This window comes from Pezoporus occidentalis, unplaced genomic scaffold, assembly GCF_034315485.1.
Source record: "Pezoporus occidentalis ecotype Australia unplaced genomic scaffold, CSIRO_AGI_Poc_V1 ctg109, whole genome shotgun sequence".
Taxonomy (NCBI): Eukaryota; Metazoa; Chordata; class Aves; order Psittaciformes; family Psittacidae; genus Pezoporus; species Pezoporus occidentalis.
The window spans coordinates 3,252,807-3,264,459 of NW_026912875.1; the positions used below are offsets into that span (position 1 = coordinate 3,252,807).

General features: G+C 40.0%; 1 protein-coding gene across 1 annotated transcript; it reads right to left on the minus strand.

Annotated features, from left to right (window-relative positions):
* Nucleotides 1–353: 353 nt before the first annotated feature.
* Nucleotides 354–9,266, minus strand: CD164 (CD164 molecule). Its single transcript, XM_062625238.1, has 6 exons — nucleotides 9,236–9,266; nucleotides 9,057–9,140; nucleotides 7,792–7,869; nucleotides 5,520–5,717; nucleotides 4,315–4,398; nucleotides 354–3,396 (listed from the first exon to the last, which is right to left on the minus strand). The coding sequence occupies exons 1-6, from the start codon at nucleotides 9,249–9,251 to the stop codon at nucleotides 3,236–3,238; spliced, it is 621 nt and encodes a 206-aa protein (XP_062481222.1). The 5' UTR covers nucleotides 9,252–9,266; the 3' UTR covers nucleotides 354–3,235.
* Nucleotides 9,267–11,653: the final 2,387 nt, after the last annotated feature.

The following is an 11,653-nucleotide window of genomic DNA, read 5'->3' on the forward strand; positions in this document are numbered from 1 at the left end:
ACATCCAGTATTATTACAAGGTCTGCTATTGGAAAGAGGAGAATTAAGCCTTACAGGTTGCTGCAACTGGAACACTTAAATGCCTTGCTGTTTGGCTTTAAGGGGAAAACAAGGTTAAACATGGAAAACATGGACTACAGAATTCTTTTGGAGACCATTCTAAATCTAAATCAGTATTGTTGCATGTAACAAACGCAGAGTTAATACTGTACTTAGGAGAGCTAACAATTCTTCAACTTTTCATTCTTCCTCTTTCCCTAGTGTTCCTCAGTTTCTATGGAAAATGGCTCATCTCCAAAAAGTCAGTAGACAATTCCCTCTGGGACTGCTCAAATTAAACTTTACAAGAAAAATTCCGTTCAACAGATTTTTATTTATCAATTTGGTTTTGCGATTGTAACTGTTTCAGTTTTCTTCCACTGAAGACAAAATACAAACTTTTACAGCAACACTTGCAGAAAACATTCATAACAGCTTGATATTTCCACAAGTTGGCTTCAAGAAAAAGCCAGATAACTTGAAGAGTCACTACAGTTCAGTGCCTAAAATTCATGTAGGGGCAAATACAACTACAGATCTATGAGCTACCTTCCACTTCAAAACACAAGGCCAAGAAAAACTGCAAGTTGTTACCTCAGGTTTTTTTGCTAGTATACAGCACGGATCAGCCCATACTGATGTTTCACAAAGGAGTAATTACTAATCATAGTGAGGCAGCCAAGCACATGGTGAAGATGTATAACCCAGCCCCCCCTCCCCCCAAACAACCAAAAGGGAAACAATCCTATCCAGAACTCTGTAAACTGGGGATCATACTTTGTTGGCAAGGCTAACAAGCAAGTGGTGCATAGGGCAGGCCTTCCAGAACACGACTGAATAAATACCGTACAAGCTTGAGTTTTTCAGATTGGCATCTGTACATGTCAGAGATCCTGGGTTTCCTACAGTCTTGGAAAGTAGCAATTGCTGGCACCAAGAAAAAATTAGTAACTAAGGCAAGGTATCCCTTCTACCCTTTTAAACAAAATTTCAGGCAAAAGATTAAGGAACTTTAAGGCACTTTAAAAATTATTTTTAGTTTGCTTAACCAGCAGACTTTATCAGCAACCTAAATCAGGGTCAGCCTAGCTCATGATTAAGCATTTTAGCAGTATTTTATAATGTCTTCCATGCCATGAAGTGTTCTGTAGCAATTTTCTGCAAGTTTCCCAGAAGATAGCCCTTTGAGGCCTCTAGAAATTATGTACTAGGCATAGAGTTTGCTTTGCTGAGCTGAAGAAGAACTATCACAATTTAGCAGGTTATTTTGCTCACTGCAAAGCAGAGAATACAAGCTCATGGATATCTTTTTAAACAAATAAATGTAGTAGAACAGTTCTGAGATAAGGAAAGGACAGATTAAGTGATTTCACAGTAAGGCCAAGGATATACCATCTAACCCACACACATACTGTTGCTGGAAACTGGCTGCTCACTCTGCTGTTTTAATAAACCTGAGCTGATTGTCTTAGTTTTGTTTAGAAAAAATCAAAAGCTAATAAACTCAAAGATACAGTACTGGTGAGTAACTTTGTAGCAATTTCAGTTTTCTATGCAGCACAACAGAAACAACGCCATTTGAACTAGAAGAACAAAAGAAAGCAACACTGTGCACTTTAGTTTCCAACTGAAGTGCACTTAATTTGCTTCATATTTAAGCTCCACTGCCATGACTATTATCTGCATTAATGCGTCATTTTCTACTGGGTGCCAAATTCCAGTCAAGTCGGAGCTATCAACAGTACTACAGGTTATCGATCAAAGTATATCATCAAAAACTATGTATTATGTGCTACATCCACCACCTGAATTTTATCCTTACTTCCATTCTTCCTGTGGGTTTACTTTCACAGATGCTCAAGTCACTGGAAAGGACGTACCTCTGATACTCAGATCACACTGGCTGATCCAGCCAAGGGAAAAAAAAAATATATATACTATTTGGCCAAATAGATTTCCTTAACCAGCTCACTGGAGGGTGACACCAACCCCATGCCAGGAAGGGTGGAGGGGGAAACTAAAAAGGTGCAGCCCTGGCAATCCCAGGACTACAGCAATCCTGACTAGGATCAAATTAGCAGATCCTCTGCATTACGCTTAACTGCTCCTCCAGCAAGCAGACATACCGGAGGGTAAAAAGAAACAAACCACCCAAACCTTGAAATTAATTGCAATCAGTCCAGGAACTGTTTGAATAAGAAAATTCCCAGGATTTTCAAAACACCAGTATTTCAAGTATAAATCTAAGTTGTTACCTTTTTATACAGGGAGTGAACTGAATTTTATCATTAGTTTTATGGTTTGTAAGCCAGAACAAAAAGTAAACAAAGTTTCTGTCTGTAGGTGAACGTTACTGTACCGTGCTTCTCCACCCTCACAAGGTCAATAGGGGACAGTTACTTAGTGTAAAAATTTTTTAAACCGGAATGCTCAAGTCCCATGTATTCCATTATCCTAATTTAAGCTAGTATTTAATAGCTTTATCTGTCTTTGAAGTAAGTGGGACATTTTTGCAGCCTTTTGTTTACTCTTTTAAGGCACTAATCTTCATTTCCCCTTTAAAAGGATTATCCTTACATGCCCTCTCCACCTGCAACATTAACTGAAAAGGGTGTAGGATATGTTTGGAATGCAGTTTTTAACAGGCAACCTTTATTCTTGTGTATAAAAAAAAGGAAAAAAGTTATGTGATTCTGTTAAGACATCATCTACTTCTACAGTTTAGTTTATCTTTCTAGCAGTACGCTTTAAGAGCCATACGCTAGTATAAATGGTATTTCACTCCCTGAAGTCAGTCACCAGTAATTCACATCTTGACAAAGCTGAAGGGATACTGTATCAAATGTTGATTAAATTAGCCTTCACAAGATTATCTACTCAAGACAGTGTTGCCACTGAATAAGAATCTCTGAATGTCTACATTTGGCATATCAAAAAAAAAAAAAGTCCCACAGCAGCAGCCACTAAAGGAAAATAAGACAGCCATTAGAACCCATGCAGCATATTCCAAGTACTCCTGTTGAAGAGACTAATGTCACATCTTGCCAAGTATAATGTTGCAAAAATATTCTTTTAAAGTCTTCTTTTAGAGATTTAAAGGATATTATGAACTGCTGTCTTCCATGAGCAACAGAAAATATTTTGGTTCAGTGAACTACAGGTGTTGGGCTACAAGTCCATTACAAAGTGGCAGGTCCTAAAGTGTGTGGTAGTTACGGTCTTTTGACTTGCAGAATTTGTACAAAAAGAAAACAACAGCCTGCAGACCCAGAACAAGGACAATTCCACCTATGAAACTTGCAGCATCAAAAGTAGATTTGCGTGGAGAAGGTGCAGGAGTCACAGTAGCATTTGTACCTGTTAAATACGACATTAAGAGTTTGTAAGTGCACAATGCTCACAATAGTCTTCCAGGTTCTAGTACTGGCTTTCTGGTATCAAGATTACTCACTGTATCAAATACCAATAAGGAAACAAACAAAAAATAAATAAAAAGACACGTCAGCAGCTGCATTTAGAACGGTGATACTGAAATTCTGATTAAATACTGTTTGTGAAAGGTTAGAGCTATTTATAGCTGCACTGCTCTGGACCTCAATACTGAGCAAGTCCCAGCTGGACGTTTTGTACTTCAAAAAGCAAAAGCTTTCCTCCTTTACACAGAAACATGTACTGATATACTCAGATTTGAAACACATTTTCCAATCTCTGCTGCTTGCTCCAATTCTGTGTTTAAATTCAATTATTATCTTCCATCTACTAGACAATAATCTAGCTTAAAGAAATTAGGTGAAGCCACAACATACATGGATTTGGAAGTAACAGCCATCTGCTAATGGCTGGTTTTAAAGAGCTTTACTTCATGAGAGCTCTTCATGGAACTGCATATTCAGGACTGATGCAGAAATAAAATACTTCAGCTTATTTCCATCATTATTATGCTGAAGTGAAAAACAAAATGCCACCTCCCAAACATAAGTGAGTTAACAAGTGACTTCCAGCCACACTACTAAAACCAGGCAGCTCATTTAATTTGACCAACACATCTGACTTTTAATATCTCACCAATAAGCTCTGTTTCTCAGAGTTCTACCTTGCTACATACATACGTACACCTCCTTCAAATTACAGACATGCCATAAAGTTCAAAGTGAGGATAGCAGATATATCAATACTACTTTAATGTTAACATTTAAGTCTTTCAAGATGACACTTTTAAAATAACACTAATTTCTAAGTATTTAACGCTTTAATTAGGCTAGTAGTAGCAGTTACCTGGAATACTGGGTGTCGTGGTAGCTGAAGTAATAGCAGTTGTAGGTACAGGAGGATGTGCAGTTACACTGGTGACATTAGCTGCTTGAGAGAAGACATATACTCATACCATAAACTTCAAGAGCAAAGTTCTTATGTAAATCACTTGTCTCGTTTTGCTTAACAAGAATAAGCTCTGACCTCAGACTGTACCCCACACAATTTAGATATTCAGCTGCATGGCATTTAGCCAAATTTCTTCAAACTTGCAATTAGCAAGGGTTTTTTTCAAACCTGCATAACAATGTTATCCAAATATTTCAATGTTTTTCACAGATCAGACACTCATTCTTCATTCAGACAAACCACTTTTCAAGTACCAGTACAAAGGCTGGTATTTGAACAAGAATCAAGACAGTTGTTTCAAGACAACTGATAATCTGCATCAAGTCAAAGGACTTTCATCAAACAGCCCTCAGAATTAGTGTTTATTGTACTAAAAGTACTTAATGTGATACCTTAAGGTATAAACACTTAAAGGATAGCAAAACTTCCTCTTTCTCCCCCTGCCATCTTCAAAAACACTAACTGAATAACATCACTGAAATAAGCAAACACTCACCTGTAGACAGTCTTCTATAAGCTACCAAGCCAGAACACTGGGGCTCTGACCATCACCCCCCCTCCACCAGATCAGCACTACTAAAATTTAATCAGTATTCTACTATGTGCGTGGGAGAAGTGCCAACATTTGTAGGTTTACTCAGAGCTAAACCTCACTCTGCTGTACATTCGGCTGTTCTGAGCCTAATCAAGTACCAACTCGTTATCTCCCAGCTCCCTTAAGCAGATGCTGTAAAAAACAAACAAAAAAAAACCCAAACAAACAAAAAACCCACACCCAAAAAGCCCAAAACCAACCAAACCCCAATATTTTTAAAAAGCTTCACTCTTAACCTGGCAGCACATGCAACAACAATGAGGAAATGACTAATCAAATTTAAGCAATTATCACTGAGCCAATGCTTAATTATACTGTAAAGAAGCATTTTCTGAGAGTTTTATAAAATCCCCTTCTTCCAAAGCTTGGGACCATTTATGCATTTCATACATCAGATGTTTGGTGGTCATGTTACTGCAGTGATCTGTGGAAAAAGCCTTGTCCTTTATTTCATTCACCAGTTCTGAGGTTGACTGTCATTCTACGTTCAGAGGCACTGTATTACCTATAGTAGTATGAGCTGTTGTACCAGGACTGGCTGTGGTCGTATTGGAAGATGCTGTGGTAGTAGTATTGGAAGATGTTGTGGTGGTAGTATTGGAAGATGCTGTGGTAGTAGTATTGGAAGATGCTGTGGTAGTAGTATTGGAAGATGCTGTGGTAGTAGTATTGGAAGATGGCGCAGGACTACTGGAAAGAGCAACTGTAGGAGCCATGAAAAAAGTGAAGAGTTAAAGAGAATAATCACACTATTTAACAAAAAAAAAAAAAAAAAAAATCTCAAAACAAAACCAACAAGCCACAAAAGGAACAGCATCAGGCTGTGCTTTAAGGAATTCAGATAGCACCAAGTTTTATTGCAGTTTTGTTCTGAAACTGCAAAGAAGTTGAATGTTCAATTCACACTAATGGCAAAAGTTGCATGAGCAACTACAAGGAAAACCTTGTCACAGGCAGCCCAATCAAGCTAGCGTTCAATTGCTAATTCAAGATTCCTCAAAGCAAATAGAAGGGAGAAAAGTCCTACTGTACAAGCAGTAGAACTGTGCATGCTTTACACAACAGGATGCTAGGTATTCAGTACTGCTTCCCAACCTCACTGCAACTAAAACTGAATCTGACCTATCAAGCTCAACTAGAAATCAGTGATTAGACTGCTGAAGTCATATGGGGTGGGGGAAAACAAAGACATCCTTATGAAAAACCCTTCTGTTCCAGGAATTGTTGCTGGTTGTATGTGATCCCAACCTCAGCATGTGCCGTAAAAATACCCCACTGACCTTGTAACCGTGAAGCCTTCTGCGACTGACTGAATTAACAGAGTTAATCACATATGGACATCTTATCTAAACTGTTTCCTAATCATACACCAATACATCAGCAAGCTTCCTCCTGAAATACCATTACGTTCAGAAGTCTTTATGTCCAAAAGCGAGCTCAGGCTCACTTAAGTGTGGTTATCTACACCTGGAAACAATTCAGCATGGCGTGAAACCAGAGCTGACTGTTTCTATAAAGATAGGCTGGATACATCAGAATATACATTCTCTCAGGTCACATTCACATCAAGCCAGGTTAGTGCCACCTTGATGTTCTTCCATGTCAATCCTCAATCCTCAAATATAGTGCTGAGCCATGACACTGTAGGAGCTGATAAGGTATACTGGCTTCTGTCACACCAACAAAGATCCTCTACTAATGGTGACAATTAGGTTTCCTTGAATACCCAGAAACTAAAACACAACAACCTGATAAACACCACTACAAGTTTAACAGGAACAGATTGTAGAAATTCTACTCTCAGATATAGAACAAGGCACTGTAACACCATGCTCTCTTTGCAAAGCACTTAAAAATGGTACTTTTAACACTCCTGATTAAAAGGAGATTCTTACAATTTTAGAAACAACACAGGAAGTCCAAGTGGAATCATATCTGACTGGCTGCCACTGCCACCATCACCACAGTAGCATGGAAGCTTCATCTCTGTTGGTGCAAGCCAATCTCTTTAGCAGCACTGTTGAACTCCTCTAGAGTATTAAGGATTTTGCTGTTCCAGATCTTAAACACAGAAAATCCTATTTTCAAGTCCATTTCTTGTCAGCTTTCAGAAAAACTAAAATTGGTGGGCTTTCACAACAGTGAACGTCAAGATTTGATCCAAATTACTCATATTCCACATATCTGCTTTGCACAGCAAGCACAAACTGATGAAAAGACTGAAGTAAATTTTCAACTGAACATGTTCCTAGCATCAAGGATTTACCTTACACAGTTCTATAACCCAGACTCTATACTTCAGGACTCCATGAAATGTTGTGCTAGTTAATAATTAAAACTGGAAGGTTCATAAGCTTTTCCTATTTTCTGCATCTCAGATGAAGCAGCAGACTTAGCAGGTGAAAGTTATTGTGACCATTAAAGCTGACTGTTTTGAGAATGCTGAGAAGTTCCTTAGGATATGCTACATCTAATAGAAACCACCACCCATTTTAATTTGAGAAACCAAGGCAGCAGCCAGAGAGACATCTGCCTAGTAGAGTATGTCAGGCTTCTTGAAACAGCAGCAATAAGCAGTAAACTGAACGTACAACAAAACTGTGTATTTTAGTTTCATATATCACAGGTTTAAGCTGGCAGCAAAGTGCTTATTTACATACTTGTACACACTTATGTAAATTGTAGAAGGCACATTAACAAAGGTCAACAGACAAAGGAGTTGTAAACACAACTGCTTCACATTAAACAATGTGAAAACCGAGTGTCTAAATACTTACAAGAACACTGTTCTTCAGCAGTACAGCTTTGATTCTTCAAAGTTACTTCTGTTTCATTTACACATATGCCTATGTTTCCTGTCAGAAAAGAGCCAAGAATATTTACAGCAGCAGAACTTGAAAGTGTTTGAGACATTGTTCATAAATACTAATAAACTGTTCATCAACGAACTAAACACCATCTTCTAGCCAGGATAACATAAAGCCACTTCAATATGCAGGACTTCAGTATTGTATTACTAATTAGAAAACTTTGAGTATTTTCTTAAACTACAGCTACTTTACCACTCAAATCAACACTTAGGCAATACTCACACGTGGTTTTGCATGATTCTACAGTAACTGTATAGCTTGTTATTTTTTTATTCATATCCTATAAAATTAGAAAGTGTTTCTACTATTTGTAACATTTTCCAATTTGAATATTTTGCATTCTGGTAGCATTATTAAAAAAAAAAAAAAAAACACAAAAAAACCCCAACCTTACGGTCTTAAATTCTACATGCAAGCAAAACCTAAGTTCTGGCTTTTTAAACAGATCCTTGACCTTGAAATTGTTGAAGACAGCCATTCTGTCTTTGTAAAAACTGTTTCCACCTCACGTAAGAGGTACAAATAATCTACCCGAACACTACTTACCTAGTCTCTACAAGGCTTTGTCAACAGCAACTTCATCTCCTCCAGGCCTGAGTACCAGAGGCCACCTAAATGTAGTTATATCCAACTCTACCACAATGAGGAAAAACAAGGCTCTGAATGAGACCAGCTAATGCTTCTTTGGGTCTGTCATGTTCCCACTAGTGGGTTGACAATTCTTAGTTTTAGGAACACTACTCTTCAGATTATCTTATTTAATAGACTCCTCTCCCTTACTGCACTTCAATTCAGGAGTAGTCCCTCAAAAAGGACTGAAGCACAGTTATGTCCCTGCATATCAGAACCCACTCATGACTCCTAACAGCAAACACAAGTGACTAGTTTGTTCTACAAACATTCTGAGCCATCTGGAAAACATCAGCTTATCAAGAGCACAGATATAAATTAAAAGCCTTAGAAATCTGGGATTATTTTGAATGTGCTCAGCTGTCTCAATGTAACACCTTGACATGCTCAACAACAGATAAACCTTGCAGTTAATGCTCCATTAGATTATCAAACAGAACAGTGTATTTGTGCAATGAACATTAATATAGTACATCTAGCTTGGTTTAAGGTTCTGCATGGCATAGTAAGAAACACTTTTAGCACCGTTTAGTCCTCCTTACCTTCACAACTTATCCACTTGCAGCCTGTTACACTTGTGCCATCACCAATACACGAACTGCAGTTAGAGATGTTTCCACAGGTACCTAAAAGAGAAAAGGACAAGAAATGCATTGATTAGGACAAAACTGCTACTGTCAAAGAGCATCTTCACCCACAGAAACAACTCTGAGATCTGTACCTTCCCCTATGTTCATCTGTGTTAAGGCACAATCCTTCTCACCGAACTACACACAACTGAAAAGCTGAAATTTAAAGATACATTTGACAAAACACATTTCCCTTCAGACACTACAATACTCTGAAACCAGAGTCCACATGTACACCAATTTTGCCTGATATAACCTCTAACCACAATAAACTCAGATAATAGAGGATGTACTATTCTAGTGGAAATTACCAAAGTCCAAATTAATTTTGCAGAAGTTCACTGAAACCTCAGATGGCAAGAACCTTGCTCCTTTAGATTACATTTTTCCTTTAGGTAATTTCCTAAAATAATACAGCCAGCTACAAATAGCCCTACAGTACAGGAAATAAAGACAAGAGCCTAGTGGACTTCATCTACAAATGTATATAAAGAAGGGCAGAAAGAAAGTCAATTATTCATATTTTGATCACAGCAGAAGCCAGCAACATAATCAGTCCAGCTGTTTTTATACATCAATCTCAGCCAAACACTGTTGCCTTAAAATCACAACACATCCACTACCTCGATCAAATAAGATCTTCTCCCAATCTACAATTTTACCACAGTAGTTTTAATTAAGACTTACTCATGCAGCTATAATATGCAGAAAACCCACACACAACCCACAACTCCTCTCTCCAGCACATTTCACATCATACCCACCTACTCCAGGCACCTTCGGGTGACCTTTCACTTTCTCAGTTCTGCTCCCCAGTGAACACTGCTATTGACAGATCGTTGGCAAACAACGTGGTAATTTACATCTCAAGATAACAACTACACATACATTAACTAACTTTAGTATTCTTGTAATGTGAGTTAAGTCTGAATCCACCTGGCCTTTCTCTTGTTTATGGTAATGCAAGGCTAGAAATCCTGTCACTATTTCTTCACTTTTAATAAATGCAAGAACATGTGAAAAGACCTTTGTCAGTTCGCATCAGTGAGGTATGAAACAGACTTGCTTGTTCCCCTCAGAAAGAAGGCACTTAAACCACTTTAAGAGCTGTGACAGTTCCAGGATAACAGATTTCAGAAGTGTCATTTGTTATTCTGGGTATACATCTGAAGAACAATCACAGCATGCACTACACTTCTGATGAATAAACAGTGTTCTTTTTTGTAAGTTCCTTACTGGTACAAAGAAAATCTAGCACAGTCTGCCTGTGGAGACAGTAGTGTCAGCACAGCCAGCTAACATCAAGTGCATTAGGGTGTTTAGTTTACTTTCAAAACAGCTTTCCCAGATTAGAGAAACATATCTGCAACAGTAAGGGGCTGAGAGACCTTTCTATCATAGCAAAAGGTTTCAAGAACGAGCTGTTAACTTCGGAATCAGTGGCAGGCTGTCAGATGTTCTCCCAGTGCTAATAAACCTGCTGTGAAAGACTCTCTTAGGGTCTTCATATGGGATAACAGCAAGCTCCCCATCTCTCCCCATCAGCAGATGTCTGCTCTTCACTGAAGAAATTACCCTAGTACCACGAACTCGGCTCTTAAGCGCAGGCAAGCCCGCGTTAGTTCGCAAGATAAACCCGACTCTTACAAAAGGGTAAACTCGGATATTCCCCTTACACTTGAGGAGGAAACCTGGAAACACTAAACACAAGTCTGTCCTGCTGAATCAACACTGCCCTCTCCCGCTGCACAGGAGAGGTTGTTAACCTCCGACTCTCGGCAGTCCTCAAGCAGCTCACGGTTCCGACAGGGCGCCCGATATCGGCTTACATCACGTCGCCGGTGGCTGGGGCGAAGAGGAAGTCTAGAAGGGCTGAAGGAGAGGTTACTGGACAGATTCAAGCGTAGCTGCGCCCAGCGCCATTATGCAGCGCGGGCAGAGAACACAGGAGTACCTCCTGAACAACCTCCTCCCTGAGCGCTTTGGGGCACGCGGCACGTTTTGCGGTTCTTGGCCTCGCAAACACTTCAGCAAACAGCTCGCAGAGCCAGAGAGCACACGCGAACACACAGGGCGAGTAACGCGGCTAACCTGGGGACAACGGGCGGCAGCGGCACACCACCACTGCTTACGTAAGTAACTCCCGCAACCTGACCTGCACTAAGTTAGCAAGAAACGAACACGCCACATACACTGGACCGGACACAAATGTACCCGCTACTAGCCGCTCGCTGCCTACGAAAGGGACATTTGCGGTGGTGTCGAACCGCGGTAATGGATTTCACACCGCGCGCACCCAAACCCTCCACAGCGAGAGGGAAACGCGAGGACAGAGCTGAAGAGAAGCGGGTGAAAGCTCGGCGGCTGCGGTCCAGGCGCCGCGGGCCGTCGCGGCCAAGCTATGAGGGAGAGCGGGGCGGCTCGCCCTCCGGTCCCCCTCACACCCGCCGGGCGAGGCTCCCCCCGTACCACCGCCCGGCAGAGCTCGGTGCGCGGAGCCCGCCCCGCTC

Excerpts from the sequence above, each read along its gene's own strand:
- CD164 (XM_062625238.1), bottom strand. Across the intron at positions 7,870-9,056 it reads CAAGTGGATAAGTTGTGAAG|GAAACATAGGCATATGTGTA; the intron begins GTAAGGAGGACT and ends CTTTTCTGACAG. Across the intron at positions 5,718-7,791 it reads TGCTGAAGAACAGTGTTCTT|TTGCTCTTTCCAGTAGTCCT; the intron begins GTAAGTATTTAG and ends TGGCTCCTACAG.